The following is a 23,387-nucleotide window of genomic DNA, read 5'->3' as shown; positions in this document are numbered from 1 at the left end:
CATTGTTTACTAACAATATTATTGTTAAGGCCAACATAATAATAAGAAGGACAATTCCACTAATTATAAAATGGTCATAAAAATATAATTGCACTACACAACAATGTTTATACAAAATATGTAACCAAGTAATTACTTAGGTTGGATAAGTATGAGCTTAGTAAGAGACTAAGTTTAATGCTCTACTAAGTAGTAGTAGTGATAATAATAATGACAGGAAAAAACCCCTTTTAAAGTAAATGAAAATACTGATCTTTGAATTGTAAATAGAGAAAAAGCCAAACAACAAAAATATTTATGAGGGTTTGTAAGACAAAACACAAAAAGAACAAGACATAATAATAATAACGCGAAATTTAGAACGCGATCTAGAATACTAGTCAGGGTGGATTAGCAGTCTGTTTTATGGTCCACTATAAAAGGACATTAAACAAAAGGCCCTCCCGTGTCATAAATAACACACCGTCATTAGAATGCACGTACAGGCAGCCAGGTACTGACTGCAATAGTTTTCCAACTCAAAACAAAATGTTTGTGGAAATTCTTGTTGCACGTTCTTGCATTCGTTTCTTGTGTATTGGGAAAATTTAATTTACATTTACTGCTCGCATATAGCAGCAGGCAAAACAAAAACTCTGTTGAAAATTTACAAACAAAACCCGCCAAAATTCTGCTTAATTACGCCGTTACACCATAAACCGTGCCAAATGTTTTTCTGAAGTTAAAACTGACTACCGTACTTGTACTTGGGTAAAGGATTTCTGTCTGTCTGTCTGTCCGTCCGTCTAACTATCTTTCTGTAGGCCTTACTTAAGTCATGCAACTTTTAGAGGTTTGCAAGGACGAGTTACTTAGAAGTCATTAAGAGCAAAGAAATATAATGTATTTAGAAGTACAACAAGAATTTCTGTGCATGTCACACTTATATTTAGTTTTTGAATTTCTTGGAAATTAATTTCATTGAATTTCATAAAATATTTAACACATTTTAAATGAAATTATTTTAAAATGCCGAAAAGCTGAAAATAAAAAAAATAATTTATATTTTGAGAATTGAGAAAATGGAGTTTTTCGTGGAAAAATGTATTAAAAAATACTGTAAGTTCAAAGGTCAGCTAATCTCTTATTAGAGTTTTCAGTTCTTAATAAACCTATTCGATTGTTACTTATTAGTTTAAAATTATAATAGTTATGGATTTATCATTTATTTTGTAAGTTTCGAAATAAATCTGTAATTTTTAAACGGATTGTCCGATTTGCAAAATGGTTACATAGATTCCAGATGGTGTTAATCAAGAAATCCAAATTTCTATGTCCAAATTAATATTGAGAAATAACTAACTGAAATTCAGAAAAGCAAATAAATATTGAGAGAAAAATTAAATTGAGCAATCTAACAGGCAGTTTTTATCACATTGACAAATTTCTAAACGATTCGTCAATAAACGAATTCGTTACAAAACTAGTTTTTATAAATCACAAATTTTTTTTAATTTTTTCATATATTTTTTATGTAAAAATTTCAAATATTCAAAGAATTTCGTTTGAAAATTATAAAATTATTTTAGTAAAGTAGAAAACAAAATTTCTGTCGTCACTGTGACGAATTTAATGCGCTAAAAGTTTAATAAAAACATGCGGTAATATTGAAAAAAATACAAATTGAAAATAATAAATCCAAATTAATATTGAGAAGATACAATTTGAAATTCATAATAGGATATCAATACAACTTTTTAAATTATGGACATCAATTTTAATTCTCTTAATTTCAAAATTGAAAATTGGATTTTCCTAAATATTAAGCTACGTTCACAATGGCAAAGCCACTCCATTTATTTGATTTTAAATTTGGATATCTCTTTTTATTCCACTTCAGAGTCGAACAATTTCAACTCCAACTTCAACAAATAAAAACTGAAACAAAAAAATCACTCAAAAAAATCCATTTCCACCACTTGACAACTGATTTAGGTCTTTGACTGGGAAGTTTCAAAATGTTTAATTTAGGACTTGAACCAACAGAGTTCGTCTTATACATGATGTTAAACATCGTTGGACATCTCTGTCTAACATGGTAATAAACTTTATGCGTATTTATAAATGAGTCAATCATGCACTGTCTGACTTCAAATTAGCCACGTTCACTGACAATGATATCAAAGTTTGGGCAACGATAATAAAGCTTGTGGATAATACAATTTGTTATAAATAATTTAGAAAAAGTGAATAATTTATTTACTAAAGAATTAGTTACTCATTTTAAAACCCGAATTAATGAACTTGTTTTGTAGGTTGTTCGGGAAGGAATCTGATCAGAATATTTTTGGTGAAAATTTAATGATGGACTTTGTTTTCGAATGTTTTTTAACATTATCAATACTTGAATTGTTAACTTTAACGATATTTTTTGATTTTCTTTAACAAAAATTATTTTAATAAACCTAAATCAAAACTTCATTCTTTAATTTTTTTAAAAAATTTAAATTATTTTTAAATTCAAATTGTATTTTCTCAATATTATTTTCGATTTTAATTGATTTTTTCTCAATATTTTATTGGTTTTCTCCATAGAGAAAAAAAAAATTACTCAAAAAAATTACACATACGAGTGTTGTTTTTGTTTTCACATAGTTTTTTTACTAATACATTCTCATCACCACTTAGGTTTTTGACAACTGAGTTAGGTCTTTGACAGGAGAGTTTCCGCTCTATGTGTTTTCTCTATGGTTTTCTCATCCTTAATTTGTATTTTCTCAATATGAATTTGGATTCTTAATTTCAATTTGGGCCTGAATCAGAAACACAAACTACATATTTTAAATTTTTTTGTAACTGGGTGATTTTTATACAAAAATTTTAAAATTGTTTTCCTTTTGTTTGGATTTTCTCAATTTGAACTTGAAATGTAGAAGTGAAATATTTGAAACATTTGTAGGTTGGAATAGAATAAATGTCTGACTCAATATTTATTGCAATATTTGACGAATTATCGTAATTTTGAAAAAAATGCTCTTGAGTCACAATTTCTTACTTTTTTTTAAATCCCCCACTGTTGAGCATCAAATTAAATAAGTTTGATTTATTGAATATTAAAGCTTGATTTTGTTCACATAAACATTTGTTCAAAAGAAAGAATATGTATTTATTTTAGTGGTTACGCTTGTTTCCTTTTTTTATTTATATTTAACCTAAGCCTAAATAAATAAAAACTTGTTATAAAATTTTAAAGAAATAAACATAAATAAATAAAATAATTGAAATGCAAATTGGAGTATTACTACCAAAAATTACGTAGTTATCATTTATTTATATAAATATGTATGTTTTTTACGATTTGCTAACCTGTTTGTCAATTTATTAGAGTAAACATTATTTCAAAAAAAGCTTAGTCTGCAAATGTGTTAAGTCATATTTTAAAAAATACAGGAGAGATAAAGGATATTATGAAATATCATTATAATTATTTTTCTAGTTTTCTGTAGGCATCAAATTTTCATATTACTATTCTATTTTCCCTAAAATTTGGATATTTATGATATTTTTAGTTAAAATAAATGAATAAACTAATCATTAACACAAATTTGGCACTGTTTCATAAAATGAGGCCTTAACTTTCTATTTTTATTTATTCTATATTTTTGTATTAATATTAGAATTTGAATAAACTGTGGAATTAATACATTTGCACTCTAAGCATATCGAGGGACTATATTCAAAACCCTCTATCTTGATAAACACAACTTTTCAGGAGAGCCAAAAAACTGTTTTTTTCGCGTATTACTTGAGTTATTAAAATTCGGTATTCTACAATATTTTTTAAAAGCAACTACTGAATCTCATATGTAATTGGTTTTTATATTTTGCATTATTGTGGACTTTATGAAAGAGAGAGGGTTTTGCTTTTCAAAAATATTAAATGTGTATGTATGAATAGGATCAGATAGAGGGTTTTGCATTTTAATAAAAATAAATTATTTTGATTTCATTTATGCCATCTGTAATTTTTTACGTTATTTATTTAAAATTATGGCTAATTTGAGATTAGTGGTTAGTTTGTAAAACGTTTTATGCTAATAATTATATAAGATAAAAAAATAAACAATATTAAACAAAAAGTTATAGAAAAAAGTTTTTTTTAAGTCTTATTGGTGTAAATTATCATAAAAATAATGGTATGCCGGTTGTATTACGCTCTTCAAATCTAGCAAATTCTTTCACTTATTTGGGTGAATTGATAGTGGACAAGAATATAGAGGTTTTGGTTGAATATGTCCTGTATAAGGTTGAATACGGCAGATCAATGCGATCTGTATCAAAATTTAATTTATATTTTATGGTATCATCTTATTTGATATTTGAAAAGATAGAGGCTTTTGCATTTGGAAAAAATTAATTGTATAATATAGAGAAATAATAAAAATTCAAATAAAACATTAACAAAAAAATATTTTCTTTATGAACATTTACTGAACATTTTACCATCAAAAAATCATTTTCGTGAAAATCAAAGATAGAGGATTTTGAATATAGTCCCTCGATATAACTTTATTGAAATGAGAATAAATATGCAATTTTATAATTTCAATTAGGGAAAATCATAAAACCGTGTCATAAATAAATATATTTTAATATTCAAATTAAAACAACAAAACACTGACAAAAGTTCATACATGTAATGAATGTTTACATGAACTGTATGAATTGAAAACCATTTTTTTTTTTGCAAAATTTTGTTCTTGAAGTGATTTTGATGTTGATTTTATTAAAATTATGATGGTATTCATTTCAAAAAAATGGAAAATTACACTCTGATTTTTTTACATTTTAAAAAATAAACACAAGAAAAAAATTCGAAAAAACGTTGTATTTTTTTGTGGAATTTTGTTCATGTTTTTGTTGTGTAAAAGTGTAAAAAAATCATAGTGTAATTTTCACTTTTTTTTAAATTAATAACCTTTATAAATTATTTTATATTAAATTTCACTACAAAAATAAATATAATGGTTTCTATAAGCAGTAAATGTCTTTTTCTAATAATTACAGTTATAATCATGGATAAATACACATACATAGGTCGGAAACTCTCCTGTCAAAGATTTGGGACTTAACAAAACATACAAGAAAAAGTCTAACGGGGTCAAATCGCATGATCTCGATCTCTCACCATGCACTAAAATCGCTTGTGCAGAATGTCCAATGTGGCATGTATTTATATCCTGTTGAAACCCCATGTCATTGGTGTCCACATAATCCAATTCATTCAGGTGAGGGCGAAGGTGCTTATCGGTGACAGTAGGCTCTCCAGCTCTATTCATTCACTGGAACATCGTCGCAATGTGGGTTATGTTTCACTGTTCTACCGATACTACAATGGTATAATTATATATTTTTATATTTTCTGCTGAAATCAGGGAACTTGTTCCTGAAACCCGTAGTTTTTTACGCAACACACGTTCTTCAGCAAGGGCTCACCAATTCGTTGTCGACTGAACAGTGGATCGGGCAACACATTACAGGGAAAATTCGTTCTTTGACTGTACTGTCCGTATGTAAAATAAGAAGTCTTCCTGTCACTTTCAATATAGGAAAATTCAAATCAAATGTCCAAAAACACTACTCCCTCTATCGTCCCTCTCATAACCTGTTTTCTTAGTTCCATGAGTAAAAAAAGAATTTTGTAATCATCCACCTATAGCTCTCGCCGTTCACCATGATGGCCTGGCCAACATCGTTCTCAAAGAAATGTGGACTGATGACAGCGCCAGCCCACAATCCACACCAAACAGTTACTTTTTCGGGATGCATTGGAAGCTATTAGATCTCATGTGGATTGGTATCGTCCCAAATTCGGCAATTTTGTTTGATGACGTACCATTTTCGATTAAAATTAGGGCCAGTAGCCAATTGCCAACTGCTCCATGGCCCGCTCAGCGAACAAAAGACGTTGTCTATGGTTGTTTAACATTAGCTCCTGGGTCAGTTGAATTTTGTGCGGTTGCAGGCCGAGTTCTTGCGAGAAACTTGAAATCGTTTGAATCGGATTCTCCTGCACACTCTAACGTACTGCGGCGATGTTCTCGGCAGATATTGCGTTTTGTCATCGTCCCAGTGTTGGTTCACTGTTTACTGAACCAGTGGACTCAAATTTATCCACTACACTGCGAATAGTCCTCTGGGTAAGACGATTATGGTGACCGTAAAAGGGGGGAAGCGCGCGCAATGTTTGTTAAAATCGATCCCTTTCTCCGACAACATTGGCTTATAATTCAATGAGAGGCAAATGTTGTTGAACAACATTCATATTTTAGAAAATTTCTAATTGTATCCTAATTTTGAATATGTTTTATAATCTTATCGACTTATTTTATATAATAATCTACGTTTTTTGTGATTTTTAGCAATTTTTGCTTGAAGATGTACCAAAATTGTTGTTAAAAAATTAGTTTAAGTAGAGAAAGTTTAAATCTAAATTGTAAGGAATTAGAAAAAATTTAAAATCCCAGCACTCAAAATTAAAATCCTTATAAAGAAGAAACTAGGACAGATATTACTTTAATATTAATTCCTAATAAACTGTGTTTTCAGAGCTTTTAAACCAGTTTTTCAAACCACCAACCTTATTATTAATAACAATATAAACCTTTAATAGAATTTATGCACAACCCAGCCCCATTATTATTTCTAATTTAGTTAATTTTGCTAAAACACACACACACAAACTTCAATATAATTTGTAAATGTGAGGAATAAGCAGAGCAATATATTGCAATTACTAATGCGCCACAGTAATAAAATTTCATAAAACATGAAAAATATGTTGAATTGTAATTAACTTTCAAATAACTAAAAAAACAAAAGCTAAAAACAATAAAAATTGTATATTATACAGTGACGATTAAAACTATAAAAGATATAGTATTTGCATGCTAAGTAAAAACTATTTCTTAAACATTTATCAGCTATTCGAATTGTTAAGTATTCAGGTGGTCGAAAACAAAATTTTTAAATATTAAATATAGGGAGGAAACAAATTTGTTAAAACTTTGTACATAGGTTCATAGGTTTATCGAGGTTCAGAGTCGCGATTTTCCTTAATAAATGTAAAAATAATTAAAGGTTTATAAAACAAAATTTCTATAAAAATTTGTTTTATAAACTATTGATAAAATATAAATTACATATATTATGAATAAGACGTTTAAATAAAAAAAATTTAAAAAATTAAAAATTTAACAGAAAAAAGTTTCAACATAAATATTAGGTGTGTTCGCGTACTTTCCAGTAAAAAATATCCAGTAACTTTATTTTAGAGAGAAAAAATAAATTACTCTCAATCTGAAAAATTACAAAAAAAAAGTACGCGAACAACAATTTGTAAAATAAGTTGTATTTTATTATAAATCAATTCAAAACTATTGTTTTGTGTTATTTTACTTCTTTTCTTTGCAAAACTTGTAAATTGTATTCATTGACAACATTTTAATTGTTTACATTTGCAGCCATATGCTTTTAACATATTTTTTATGTTGATATTTTTTACTGGACAAAAAATGTCCAGTAAAAAATATCATGTTCTCTATCTACGAACTGTCACTTTTAACACTCTCTTGCTCTCTCGTTACATGTTTATAAAAGTAAACGAACGGAATCCCGTAACTTCCAGTGATAATTTGTACAAATTATTACAAATTATCAAGTACGCGAACACAACTATTATGATTTGATTTCATTGATGTCAATTCATAACATTTATAAATAATTTCTTAAATATTAAGATTTTGTTCATATTTTATGTTTTAAAATTAAATCTAGAAGGCTTGAAAAATATAATTTAAATTTTATTTATATTTTTATGTTATTGAAAAATGTTTGAAATTTTTTATTTATTTTTATGATTTTCAGCAACAAATGAGCAAAAATGAGCGAAATTGATTACATTTTTTAAGGGGATTATATGCTTAATGTTTATGGATATTTTATTATGTTTAATGATATTTTTTAAGTTTCAGATATTGTTGATTCATCTTAAAATATTGGCCAATATATGGCTAGTATGCAAATAGTTTTGAATTAATTTCATGCAATTTATTATAAAATATTATTAAAATTATGCAAAAAATCAAACATTTCCGTCATGAACAATTTTATAATATTTACATATGAATATGTTCTTATTCTGAATGAAAAAAGTTTTGGAAAAAAGTCAAGTTCGATTAATAATATTTATTACAAAATTCATTCCAATTATGAATTTCTTTTTTCTGTGTAGTTGAATTACTTAGTACAAAAATTTATAAAATATATTCAACGCTATTCCTGTTCACACCATTCACCGTATTTTTAGAAGCATAATTATAACAATATTATTACAATTACACGCGATTTTTTAACCTTAATTATATAATTTTAGAAACATTATTTAATATACATTAAGATATTTAAGGATTCGCAAACACGATGCACGTTTTCTCGAATAATATTAAAAATGTCAATATTCCCCTTGTTATGCAAATCGAGTGAATTCAAAAACGAATAGTCGAATAATTAATATTCTGCAAATCGCACGATTTCGTACATTGAAACAGGTTTGTTTACTCGAAAGTAAAACGAGTAAATCATGTGGATTCGATTTACTGAACACCAAAATATGTGAATTCGTTTAAAAACAAAATCGTTACTCGAAATCGATTTACAGACCAATAATTGTTTCCCCCACCTGTTCAATAAATCGAGAGATTTCAAAAACGTGCGATTTTCGCACGATTTTAAAACAGGTTTGTTTACTCTATAGTAAAACGATTCGATTTACAGAACATCAAAAAGGTGAATTCGTTGCTCGTATTCGGGGGGATTGTTGCCTTAAATATTATGTTGTTTATTTTTTTAATAAGAAAAAAAACGTTAAAGTAGTGAGTAGTATTGAGTCAATACTTGAAAAGTATTGAGTTGTATGGAGTATTGCAAAGTATCGACTTTTTACAACACTAGTTTATTTAATAATTGAATACAGTATTCATGTGCGTAAAATCCAAATTTTCTGCTAAATTTAGGGTATTGAGTTTGATAATTTTGATAATTGAATATACAATTTTCGTTGTTGGTTGAACTTTAATAAAAAAAGTTATTGAAAATGCAGTTTTCGTAATTGAAATCAGATTTTTGTTGTCCATTAGGAAAAATGTATTTTCAATTTGATTTACACTCACTCAAAATTTAGTAGAAAATATTAGACATTTTTACACAAAAAATTATTTGTGGGAATACAAAATAATTTTTTTAGTAAGATTTAGTTTATATGTATGTATGTGCTAACTTCCCCATTTAATAAGTATTGATAATTCATTGAAATTTATTTTTGGGGGATAAGCTATTTCCTATGCGAATTTCACTGGTTGCTTAAGCTGCGTATCAGAAAATGTTCAATAAATGGTTAACACCCATATGTTTCAACATAAGTTCTCACGGCTGTGTTAACCATTTTCTGAGCATGTTCCTGACAATCTGACAACCGTGTGTTGTCAGTTCAATAATTGATAAATATGTAAATTAAAACTGTTTACAAAATAGCCTTTCTGTGTTTTTAAAGATCTATGCTAAAATAGCCATTATTTCTAATGAGATAGATAATATGTAAAATATATTGTTTTAAATGTTAATTATTGTTTATTTTTAAATGTTCTTAATATTAATATTTTATTTTGCAACATACTATAGATTTTAATTTTAAAATTTGTTTACTTATTACAATATATAAAAACGCATTATTGTAAAACAAATCATTTTTCATTCATATACTTAAAAATTAAAAAAAAAAATAATTAATAATAACACTGTCCAACAGCATTTTTGGAACAGAATAGCGACCCTATAATTCTAAAAGGGCATGTTGAGTAGAGCATTTCTGTAGAATAAACTTATAGTCCAGCTGGTCTGAATTTTTTTACAGTGGGTCAAAGTTTTCATTTTTTGATCGAAGGGAGCAGTATAATAACTGAAAAAAATGTTGTAAGTTAATATATGAGAGAATTCTTATGGTTAGATTTATATTATGTAATTTTATGGGGATCATTTGAAAAAACGTAAAAAATACGGCCATTTTTACATGTATCAACTTTGGATGCGTGTAACTTTTTATAGGGACGACATAACTGTTAGCAAAATATTTTTATAGTATTCGAAATTTTATCGCAAATATAGGTGATATTTAAAAAAACAATTACGAACCACCGTAGGCCCGACATATCTAAAAAACTAAAGAAAAGAACTAGAAAAAAGAACAAATTAAAAAAAATAAATAAATAAATAAACATAAATAACTCTTGACCTAAAAGTGATAATTTACATATGTATGTATATATATTTTTGTAGATCCCTAGACTATTTATATTTTATAAATAGATTTTTGGCGATTTTTTTAAAAAATGTGAGACCCAAGGTGGCGTACAATTTTGCTAATTAAGCGTAAAGTGCTTTATCTACATCTTTGGTATCTTTGGTGACCCCCACTGAAATTTTCTGGCAAAAATTTTCGTCGAATATTTTAATCCTTAAATGTCCCTTTTGAAAGGACTTTTTTTCATTTTCTCGAAAAAAGGGTCATATTGACCCCTTAGGAGGGGAGCTAGAGGGTTAAGGTCTTCCACAAAAATGATCCCCATAAAATTCCACAATATAACTCTGACAATAAGAATTCTCTTAGACATTAACTTACAACATTTTTTTCAGTTAGTATACTGCTCCCTTCGATCAAAAAATGAAAACTTTGACCCACTGTAAAAAAAAATTCCGACCAGGTGGACTATAAGTTTATTCTACAAAAATGATCTACTCAACATGCCCTTTCAGAATTATAGGGTCGCTATTCTGTTCCAATCAAAAAGTCTCAATTTGTTGGACAGTGTAATTCCGCCATTTTATGAAAAAATTCATATAATTTATAAAAAAAAATTCTTTATTTGTGTTCATTGAATGGAAGAACAAAGTTAATTTATTTTATGAAAAAAATTTAAAAAATTTTAATTATGTTCAGTTACTACTAAATTCATAACCTCAATGAAAACGTTTTGGGAAAAACTCAAGTTCGATTAATACTATTTATTACAAAATTCATTATATTTAAGAATTTTTTTCTGTGTATATTACAAATACAAAAACTTTTACTTTAAAATTTGTAATGATTTTAATTTCATTTTATATCAAAGAATATATTTTTTCTTTCAATTACTTTCGAAAAATATACTATTTGTTTAAGAAATTTGTTTACAAATGCTATTGGTTTGAATTGAAACTATTTGGGAATTATTTCTGTGTATAGGAAATATTTAAAAAAAAAAAAACATTTTCAATACAAATATTTTTTCAAATATTCAACTGGCTGCGTAATTAAATACTAAAAATTTGGTAGAAATTATTAGAAAATTATGAACAAAATTCATTTGTCATTCATTGAAAACAAGTGTAATTCAAGCCTAAAACCCAATGTCAAGCAATTGAATTAAAGTTGTATTACACTTTATATCAATAGTATTCTCAAGTAAAAAGGAAACATAAATTCAAGCCACATGTTTTATGTTTGAATAATATTAATTTTTTCATGTTTAAAACATAATAATATTAGCATTCAAATCAAATTCCAAAAAAAATTTAAATGCATGAATTTTTAATATTTGATTCGATTACGAAATATGTAATAGTATACTTGATAAATAGTTGAATTAAATTCCAATAAGCACTTTTTACTGGAATTCATTTAAAAGCAGTGTAGTTCAAGCCTTGAATTACAGTTGTATTACACTTTATTTCAATAGCATTATCGAGTAAAAAGGAAACATCAATTTAAGCCATATTTTTTTTGTTTGAAAAATATTTTATTTCTTCAAATATTTTTCATGTTTAAATCATAATTACATTTGTATTCAAATCTAATTCCAACAAAATGTTTAAGTGCTTGAATTGTTGGGGCTTTGGTGCTTATTGAGAACTGTTTAAAAAATATTTGTTGCTGTGCGTTTGAAAGTGTTTTAATGAAGTAAAATTATATAGCAAGAGAATTTCTAAAATTTGTATTAAATTTCATGTAACTTTTAAACAAGGCAAGTGATATTTTGGCGACTTTTTCAATTTACTTATTTGAAACTTAAAGTCTGTTAAAATAGTTTTATTTCTATTTTTTAAAACTTTTGTTGCATAAAATGTTTTAAACGACACTGTATGCATGTACATATGAATATGTATGTATTTATAAGTAAAATATGTAAATAGCGTGTAGAAAATAACGCGCGCGCATGCACACTTTTATGACCTTTAATTACATAATGTCCTAGTAAATAATTACCAAGTACCAACAAAAACACAAGAAAAAACTCTATACAATAAATGAAAACAATGATATAAACTAAAAACTACACTCTAATTTAAAATGTTTGACTAAAACATGCCAGGCACGGCACGCCTACTTTAGGTTTTGAGTTGTATTTTCTTTTCTACCTGTTATTAAACTAATTGTAAATAAAAATTACCTAAATACTAAGGTGTATTAACAAAATCAACCATTTAATGCCCATTTGGGACTTTACGAAAACCCCCATTAGAAAAGAAAAAAAACTAAATAAGGGGAGGAGTTGACAGCACGAATGTATGTTATACACCATGATAGTATGGGTAAGATAAAGAGTTTCCGTTTTCAAAAGGAAGAGGAAAAGAGAGAGCACATACAACAAAGGCCATCTTGAATTTAAAACACTCAACTAAAAAAGGCGGGGTTTTAAGCTAGAGGGTTAAATTTAAGCAGATAAACACACATTTTTTAAACATAGTTAAGAGGAAAAGAGAAGGCCTTCTGAAATTTTCTTGTTACCTGTTTCTTTTTATCTTATGACAGCAAAAAAAGATAAGTGGGTGTTTTTTGTAACTATACGACGACTGACTACCTAAGTATTGCTTTTTTTGTATTCGTTTTGTTTAATATCAGTTTACGAGTTTTTATCAGCACAACATTTTCAGTCAGAACGCTAAAGTTAACAACGGTAGACGGCTATCGGTTTAGTACACACAAATAAACTTCATCGTCGTCACAACAGACAGCAACATTTTGTAAACAATTTCTTCAGTTCAGTATTTTATGATACGCAAACAAGTGAGGCCGCTAACGTCGTCGTCGTAGTCGTCATTTTTAACGCTTTTATTTCATACAATTTATTTAATTACGACGGTATACTAAAACTCTAACGCTTGATGTTATAAAGAAATATATTCCACATATAAAATAAAGCATAATTAAGCAAATTATTGCCCTCAACAAAATATAAAACAAAAATCACTTGAGGCCTAACAATCGAATTGTCGCAATCATTATAAACATATTACAGCTAATATTTAAAACCCTTGTAAAACTAACTCAATTGAAATATAATTCAAATTAAAAAAACTCTTACTAAGAGCAAAACTAAATGGGATTAAGCAAAAACAACAACAAAGTGGATTAACATAATTTAAATTTTTTTAAGAGAGTAAGTGAGTACATTAACTAAAGTGTGAGTGCAATAATCAACAATCATCAATCAACAATATTGATCTGTCATTAAGTAATTGTCAACAATATAACGGCAGTAATAAAAGAAACATAAAAGTAGAATAAAAATAAGACAAACACGCTTGCAAAAACAAAAATATACGCAAGATTCTTTTTTTTTAATAATTAAATAAACAAGAAAATGTTCAACATAAACTATACAAAATAATTAAAGAAAATTATTGCAAAATAATTTAAAATATCATATAAAATTTAAACCAGTGTTATTTTAAATAATATACAGAAAAAAACGAACGATTTTATAAAAATCGTATCTAACCTCAAATTATAAAAAAAATTGAATTTTGTGAAGTTCGTCTTAAAATACCAAATCTAGCAAAATGGTATCATATTACAATACCCTGTCCTATCCCCAAAAACACAGTGCTGCTAATTTGGCCTATTCAGCCGGCCAGCCTTGGCAATGGACCGCCAACTATCATACACCGCCAAATCATCAATATCTAGGCGATATGGATTCTCCTCATGCCGCCCATCATCAAATGTATTACAATCCGCATGCCATGTTCCACTCAGCCACCAATGCTGCGGCCGCCTCCGAATGGCATTCGCCCTCATCGGCCGAGAATTTCGCCCAGAATGCTCAGATGCTGCAACATCAACATCAATTGATTAATGGTTCAGCCGTGGCTAACGGTGCTAATGGTTCAACACCTTCCTCGTCATCGGGCAGTTCCACCTCAACCACATCGGCTGGACCTGCTTCGGGCAGCACACAACTAAATGAAACAGTTAGCAGTATTGGAGATCAGCAACCACATCCGCAGTCACAACAACCACCCCATATTACCGAAGGTTTACCCTCGCCTCCCATAACCGTTAGTGGCAGTGAGATATCGAGTCCTGGTGCTCCTACATCAGCGTCATCGCCACATCATATTGCTCATCATTTGAGTAACAACAACACTAGCCCTTCTGCTAATAATAATAACAACAATAACAATACCACAATTAACAACAATCATCGTTCGTCGCCGATTAAATCGCATCAGTACTATGAGTGGATGAAAAAGCCATCGTATCCGGCCCAACCAGCACCTGGTAAGTCTTCTTTTTTATATAGTTTTCAGTTTAGTTATTTGTTTAATGATATAGGTAATTAATATTTATTTGAAATTTAAAGTGATAAAGTTTTTTTTTATTAATTATGAATAGTTAGCGCCTCATTTTACAAATATAAAAAATGTCTATGGAAAATTTTCAAATTTCAAATCTTTTTTCCTGTATTCTTCATACAAATTGGTTAGGATTGGTATGTCATGGATTTCCCCCATACTTTTGACTGAAACTTTTTATTAATTCAAGTGATAAATTCAGTTATAGAAATTGAAATTTCAAATTTCTCTTTACCAAATTCTTTTTCTATTCCCGGCAATTGTGCAGATTATAATATCTCAACTTTTTTGTTAAATGGGTAGCAATGATTGACCCATATTATAACATTTTTAGATTAAGAACTCCGACGGATAAAACGGAAGGTTGGAATAAATCACAATTTCTTTTCAATTTCACAATAAATTTAAAAAGTATTTTTAGGTCTATATTCGGATCTATATTCGGCTGTGGCGAATTCTTTAAGACAAAGATCGAACGTTTTTTTGGTAAAAATAATTTTTTTGTAGACCAAAAATTTTTTAGGGAAAAAATGTTTATCGTGACAAAAAATTTGATAAAAAAAGTTTTGATGAATTTTACTTTTTTTAATTTAATGCTGAAAAAAAATTCGGGTTAAAAAATATGTTTCCCGATTTTGACCCATTGTTGGTCCGAATTTCTATGGCGTTTAATACGTTGTTGGAAAGGTCTTGAAATGTCTATCATTAGATATCCATATTGTGACTTAATAATCCAGATACAGATAAAAAATAGGTAAGAAATCGAGGGCCGATTTCATCATATTTAAATAGCAACCTAAGCGGGACTATAAACGATATATTGATGTATAAATCATGTATGTAAGTTATTTGGGGTTTTCGGAAAGTTGATTTCAACATACAGACAGACGTTCATGGCTATATTGATTCTGCTATCTATAACAATCCAAAATATATATAATTTATGGGGTCGCAAATGAAAAACGTTGAAATTCTCTATTTTTTTCATTACTGGTGCACACAAATGGAACAAATGGAAAATTTTCACATTTATATGAGTAATATAAATATGTTTTATCTGTAGCATTGCAAAAAATTTATAATCTTAAAGAGATTACTCTTTAAGATCTAATAAAAAACAATATACTATTTTATATTTATCTTAAGCCAAAACAAATAAAAGAATACCAAAAAATTTTCTAAATTAAGAAGAAACATTTTAAGAATGTTTGACTTTAAAGTTACTCGTGCTAAAGGGACATAATACCACAAAGATTTTGAATTTGATTTATAGTTTTAAAGGAATTCTATCTATGACCTTCTTTTTTACTAACTTCTAAAACATAATCTATAAAATTGACTAATTTACCATAATAAATCATTTAAAGCAACAACCACAACAAATCGTTAAAATAAAACCAACAAAATGTTTATTTCAAATTTGTCGTTTTCACTGAAACCTCAAAAATTCTTTAGTATTGTTGAGTTTTTAAATCATTAACAGAAAAAAACTTATGTATTTGATTTGTTTAAGACATTTATAACTTTACTTTTTTTTATTTAATTTTCTTTTTTAAAATTTATTTTTGTTTGTTTATTTATTTATCTTTAAATTGATATCTTTAGATTTTAAATTTGTGGTTTGTTGTTCTTCTTATGTCCATAAAATCAAATGTATTGCAATTAAAGTTTATGACTGCTTTTTTATGTTTAATCCAACATGAAAATTAATTTATTATTTGAATATCGTTTTGTTTTTGTTATGATTTTGATTGTAAACTAAATTTAAAACAAAAGTATTGGTAGTAGTGATATAAAAAAGGGGGTTTGTTTTGCATTAACAGCTTGAGTGTTAGACTTTGACATTTATGATATTGGTTTTAATTGATTTGTGATTTATAGCTATTTCTATGGATTTTGATGTTGACTAATGTTAAAAATAAAAAAATATCATTAAAAAAATTTCAATAATTTATGTAGCAATGAAGTTAACAGTTAGCGATTATGGATACAGCAACAAATTGTGAAAGAATCAATGTAACAACAGTACGGATTCAAAAGAAATGAATAGGGATTATAAAAAAATAACATGCCAGTGTTAAATTCATTACTTCTGATGCTCTCTTTCAGCACTTCTAAGTAGTAGATTGTAATAATTTTTGGCTTTTTTGGAAGTTCTTTTTTTCCAGGGATTCCAAACTGCGATAGTTAAATTTTAGATTCAATATTACTCTCCAATGCTTCTGATGATCTCTTTACCACTTCTATTTAGTAGATTCTACTTCTATTTTGGTTCTTTAGAAGTTCTTAAAATACATTTTCTAATATAAAATTTCATTAGAGTTGAATCAAATTTTATTTTATTATAAAATTGATAATCGCTTGGAATGCACTTTGAAATGTCATTAAAAATATTTGTCTATCTTTCATATGCAGACATATACCCGTCTTACTCTCTGTGTATAAAGAGAACATGTAACTATATCCATTCAAATGTTTATTTAGTTCATATCTGACCATTAAATAGGCGCGGTCATAAAACATTATTTTCTTTATTTTTGCGATTAGATTAATAACAAAATAATATCAGTATGTACTAAAATAAAGGTTGACACTTTTGACAAATATTAACAGCAACAGCAACAACAACTACCACAATCAAATTGATATCTTGCAACATTTAAAACACTAATATCGCTCCAATTGCTGTTATCTCTACACAAAGACGTTAGGAATACAACATTTCGTCTTTTGTAGTCGAGTGGATGTTTATTAAAGCCATAAAAAAAACAAATTTTCATATATGACTTCCAATAAAATTGGAATAGCGACATTTTATTCCCCATTTTTTTTTTAAGTTTTTGGAGGCGAAATAATTATAATGAAATCTTTTCGTCAATTATAGTTATTAATACATATTTAATAATCGTACATATTATTATTTAAAACAAAACAAAAATGTTAAATTATTATAGACCATAAAAATTCGTATTTGACACTCTTGTGTCGAAAAAAAGTAATGTGTAGAAAAACAAACAATTATTTGCACTTTTATAAATCCTGATAAAACATTTTTAATTTTAAGTTTTCCATTGAACAAGTGTTTAAGGTGATAAGATCCGTTTATGGCCCTGTTTAAAGTCGATTAGATGTTGCTATTGTTGTTGTTGTGCAAATATGGTGGTTCTAAATGAGCGAAAACAAATTTTGTAAATGATGAAATAGAAAAGGTACTTTTTGAAATATAGAGAGTACCATAGGTACATCTGGTACAAAATTCAGGTCTTTTATAATCGTACACTGAGGGAAAAACTGCAACTTAAAAATAAGAATGCGTCATATTAATTCAATAATGTTAATTATAATAGATTTCAATAGAAAAATTATGTTGAAATTCGATAAATCAATAATTTTCTACTTTAAATTAATATTTTTCCATATTGAAATAAAAAATTTCAACATTACTAGACTTTCGTTAATGTCTTATTGATTCAATATGATTTTTATTGATTTTCAGTTGTTTTTTCTCTGGGTGTAATAGAAATTCAAATTAAAAAATTCAGCGGCAGAATATTAGTAATAAATATTTTGATAGCACAAGTCCCGTGACTTGTAATAATGTTACATATCTCTTGTCTAATTGTGGCAAAAACTTAATAATTTATCAATGTTTGCGAAACACATTTCGTTATATTATCAGTTTACCAGTATTATAATATCGAAAACAGAACAAATTCAAATCCGTTTGGTTTAGTCTTGCGACAGAGTCTTCCCAACGCCAGTTTAAGCTAACAAGTCCATTTCATATAAAGAGTTAGCCAGTCACAAACTAGTTTGGTTTCAGTTTCCTTCTTCCTAGAGTGCTAAAAACTTGAGAATACTTTTTAATATTGGAATTTTTAAATTATTGTTCAAAGAGTTGTTCTATTTAAATAAAAGTTTTTAACCTACACAGAAAAAATTATATTTCAATTCAAACATTTATCCCATATTGAACTGGTTTCAATTATTTCATAATTAAATCAAGTATTCATTTGCTCAAAAACAAAATTTCTTGATATTTTCTATTGAATTTCAAATACAAAAATTATTGAATAGATAATTTTCGTAATTGAAACACAAAAAATAACAAAAATGTGTTCAATTACGAAAATTATCTATTCAATAATTTTTGTATTTGAAATTCAACCAATAACGATAATTGTATATTCAATTGTCAAAATAATCAAATTCAAAACTTAAAATTCAATAGAAAATATCAAGAAATTTTGTTTTTGAGTAAATGAAAACTTGATTTAATTATGAAATAATTGAAACCAGTTCAATATGTGACAAATATTTGAATTGAAACGGTTTAAGAAATAGTTTTTTCTGTGTAGATTTGCTTATAATTCAAAATGAGTATTTAAAAAAATTCTTCTTTTTGGACTTACTTTCCTTCATTATATCATCAGTTCGCAAACGGACCATATTTTAAATGTGGATTTAAGAAATAGCCACCATTATATGTGGAACTTCTAAATTTCCGAATTCTTTCTTTGAGATTTAGATGAGTTTTATGATTCAATAGAAACCGCCAATCAACATAGGAGTTAGATCCCTTGGGTTTTTGTTATGATCTAATCTCTTGATTCTGGAAAACATTCATGTCAAATGCTCTCTATGTAGAGATAATTTCTTAATGTAAAATGGAACAGATTTTAATTTTAAATTTTGGATTTTAAATAAAATCCTCAACGAATTATTAAGAAATTTATCACAAAGATTTCTCTCAGTGCTTTTTGATTCAAAATTAATTTTAAATTATAGCTAATATCCTTCTGAAAATAAGTGGTCCCCTTATTTTTGGTATCTGCTTGTTTAAACCTGCAAACCGTGTAAAGGTTGTAATTCAAGTCCTTTTAAACATAATATACACTGAGAAAACAGATTCGTGATAGCACAGAATTTTGTTGCCAATCGAATGTTTCTACCTTAGTGATCGAATTTTACAATTGTGGCTACATAATTTTGGAAAGGGTAATTAAAGTCTGGTAATTTCAACCGAAATTCTTTTTTTTCAACTGACTTTCTGTTGATAGAACCGAAAAATTCTATGTGTTCAATCGAATCATTCGATTGTCAGCAAATTTGGTTGCTATCACGAATTTGTTTTCTCTGTGTAAATAAATTTGCGGAAGTATTAAACTAGGATTGTACCATCATTTAAGTTTTAATTTAATCTGCGTATAAAAATGTATTTTGGTTTAGAAGATATAAGCAGTTTAATGCTTTCAGATTTTATATGATTATAAGACTATATTTTGTATTAGAACATTTAAAAGTGTGTTAAGTAAAGGCTTTCAATATATTCAATTATTTTTTTTAATACAAATAGTAAAATTTCTGTGGTAGATAACAAATTAAATTTATATAAAAAATTTGTCACTTTTATTAAAAAAATAATAATAATTTTTCAAACACTGAATGAAAGTAATAAGATAAGAAATCATAAACTCTAATTAAACTACAGTTTTCTTTAAATATTCATTCAAACTTTATCGACTTTGAAATCAATATAATTACGATAGTGAAAACGTGCCGTTTATTTCTCATAAACTTCAAAAGACTTTTTATGGTTATAAACATAAAAATGATTGACAATTTCACCAAATATGAATAGGGAAGAATTTATATGATATTTAATATAAAGCAATTATAAATACAAAGATTCACATAGTTCAATTAAATAGATACTCCATTTAAATCATTCATATTATTACAATTTCTGTTTATCTTTAAATACACAATGGGAACGCAATGCCTGAACTCAAAGCAAAAGAGTAAATAAATAAATAAACCATATAAGATAGATAATTTATGACTGAAAATGAAAATAAAGGTGTAAAATAAAAAGCATACAAATATGTAGATACTTTTGTGGCCTGTATCTCGACAATATAAACAATTTATGTAGCTTATCGAAAATTGTCTTCTTAGAAAGATTTAAAGTAAATTACAATATATATGAAACTTGCTCTTGTTGTTCTACGGTTATGGGTTAATTATTTAATAATATTTATTATTTGTTAATTATAAAAAAAACATTGTTAAAGGTTACAGTTAAATGCCAAACAAAACCTAATAACACTTTTCTATTTGCAAAAGATACTACATATAAAAAAGGCGTTAATTTAAAATATTTTATGAGGCTAGATCTCACTTGCTCGCACAATTATAACAAATGTGGGAAATATAATAGAAAAACGCCAACTAAAAAATAAAATTTATTTTCTCAAACATTCAATAAACCTCACTGCAATACAAATCACAATTAAGTATTAATATTTATAGGATAATAATAATAATTCTTTATACATGAATGGGTATAAAACTATAAAAATCTGCTTCGTACGCCCTGAACTGAGTACTTAAATTATGAATGAATGAACTCATTAAATTTGAAAATTATGATATAAATATTATTATTATTTTTTATAATTATTGCTACTTTATTGTATTATTAAACAATTATTATTATGATTTGTTTTCCAATGACGTTTATATTAACGCTTAAAATTTAAATCGTATCATAAATAGAAATCATAAATTTTATTTTAAATACAATACTTGCTACAAAAAGTAACTGAAATAATGTTTATAACATGAAATATTTTTTTTGTTTATTTTTATTATTTTCAAATTTAAACTAAACGTGCTTTTCATACAGGATATTGTGTACTTTTAGTGTCACGTTTATCTCACCTTCTTTTTAATTTTTAGAGTGATTTTTTTTATTTAATACTCTATTTTCAAATTGATTGACATTTAAGTTTAAAAGTATTAAAATATTTTGTTTTTATTATTTTCAAACATTTGTTTTTCTTTATTTATTTGAAATACTCTATAGAAGGGAAAGTTAGTAAGAAGTTTAGTAAGAAGTTTGCAACCAAACCGAATTTTAATAAAATACTATTGGTTATTTATAACTCCTCTTCGGTAGATACAACTTATTTTCTTTGTACTACACCATTTCCAATTGTATTTCAGAAATTTCTAATTGTATTTCAGAAATTTCTAATTATATTTCAGAAAATTCCAATTGAAGTTCAGAAATTTCCAATTATATTTCAGAATTTTCCATTTATATTTCAGAATTTTCCAATTATATTTCAGAAATTTCCAATTATATTTCAGAATTTTCCATTTATATTTCAGAATTTTCCAATTATATTTCAGAAATTTCCATTTATATTTCAGAAATTTCTAATTGTATTTCAGAAATTTCCAATTGTATTTCAGAATTTTCCAATTGTATTTCAGAAATTTCCATTTGTATTTCAGAATTTTTAATTTATACTTAAAAAGTTTCTAATTGTATTTCAGAATTTTCCAATTGTATTTCAGAAATTTCCATTTGTATTTCAGAAAATTCTAATAGCAATACAAAAGAAAATTTCTGAAATACAAATAGAAATTTCTGAAATACAATTGGAAAATTCTGAAATACAATTAGAAACTTTTTAAGTATAAATTAAAAATTCTGAAATACAAATGGAAATTTCTGAAATACAATTGGAAAGTTCTGAAATACAATTGGAAATTTCTGAAATACAATTAGAAATTTCTGAAATATAAATGGAAATTTCTGAAATATAATTGGAAAATTCTGAAATATAATTGGAATATTCTGAAATATAATTGGAAAATTCTGAAATATAAATGGAAATTTCTGAAATATAATTGGAAAATTCTGAAATATAAATGGAAAATTCTGAAATATAATTGGAAATTTCTGAAATTCAATTGGAATTTTCTGAAATATAATTAGAAATTTCTGAAATACAATTGGAAATGGTGTAGTTACACTATTGAACCAACCACAGCATTAATCGGCTTCTTACTCGAACACCACCCGAACGCCCACAAAAGCTTTTCAAAGCTTTCAACAATGTAGGTTCACGTCGCTTTTGAAAAAATAGACACCCACAACTTTTCATTCAAATTTTAATACCAAAACTTTCTCATTTCCCTTTATGACTGACTCTGATCTAAAGCAGTTACGACCAAGCACGCATACATCAATATTTCAGTTTGTGTTAAACAGCTTTGAAAGCTCTAATACTGATCGGTGTTTGTTTGCAAAATAAACAGCAAGCATTGTTGTCCGATTGCTTGTTGTACTCCTGTCAGTGTGAAAGCTCAAAAGCTCTTTTGTAAAAGCTCGCACATTGTGCATATGGGCACTGCTACACGTTCAATATATATTGTGATATTTGGATCGCGATCCATTGTAATGAATCACGCAAAATTAGGTTATTCTGTGATTTGGACCGCGATCCATCAATAATGCATGCTACACGTTCAATAAATATCGCGTTCAATATATATTGAACGTGTAGCAGTGCCCTATGAGCTGGGCGTAACTGGTCTAAAGTATAAAATCGAACTTGATGAACTCTAGGAGATGCGGAACTAATTTCGAAACAAATTATACTTTTTTGCAACATAAAATCCGTTTACTATATGAATTTTTTTTAAATTAGTGTTCTCAAGATTCGTTCCTACCGACTATAATACCAATAATTGTTTTCTTTTCATTTCATATCAAATTAAAGGTGAAAGGAAATGGCTCACCCATACTCCTAAACTACCAAACTGATAACATTTTGTTTTTAAATTAATTTGATTGAGTTGTGTATGACGTACTTTATCAGTCA

At 27.1% G+C, this 23,387-nt stretch overlaps 1 protein-coding gene across 1 annotated transcript in view; it reads left to right on the top strand.

Moving 5' to 3' along the window:
• Positions 1 to 12,991: 12,991 nt before the first annotated feature.
• Positions 12,992 to 23,387, top strand: part of cad (caudal) — a 35,036-nt gene continuing 24,640 nt past the window's right edge. The window contains exon 1 of the mRNA XM_065501298.1: positions 12,992 to 14,635. Within this exon, the coding sequence (XP_065357370.1) occupies positions 13,915 to 14,635 (721 nt within the window). The 5' untranslated portion in view covers positions 12,992 to 13,914. The remainder of the gene's footprint in view (positions 14,636 to 23,387) is intronic.

The sequence above is a fragment of the Calliphora vicina genome, chromosome 2 (assembly GCF_958450345.1).
Source record: "Calliphora vicina chromosome 2, idCalVici1.1, whole genome shotgun sequence".
Classification (NCBI taxonomy): Eukaryota; Metazoa; Arthropoda; class Insecta; order Diptera; family Calliphoridae; genus Calliphora; species Calliphora vicina.
The sequence above is the reverse complement of the archived record's forward strand: the minus strand, read 5'-3'. Positions and strand labels throughout refer to the sequence as shown.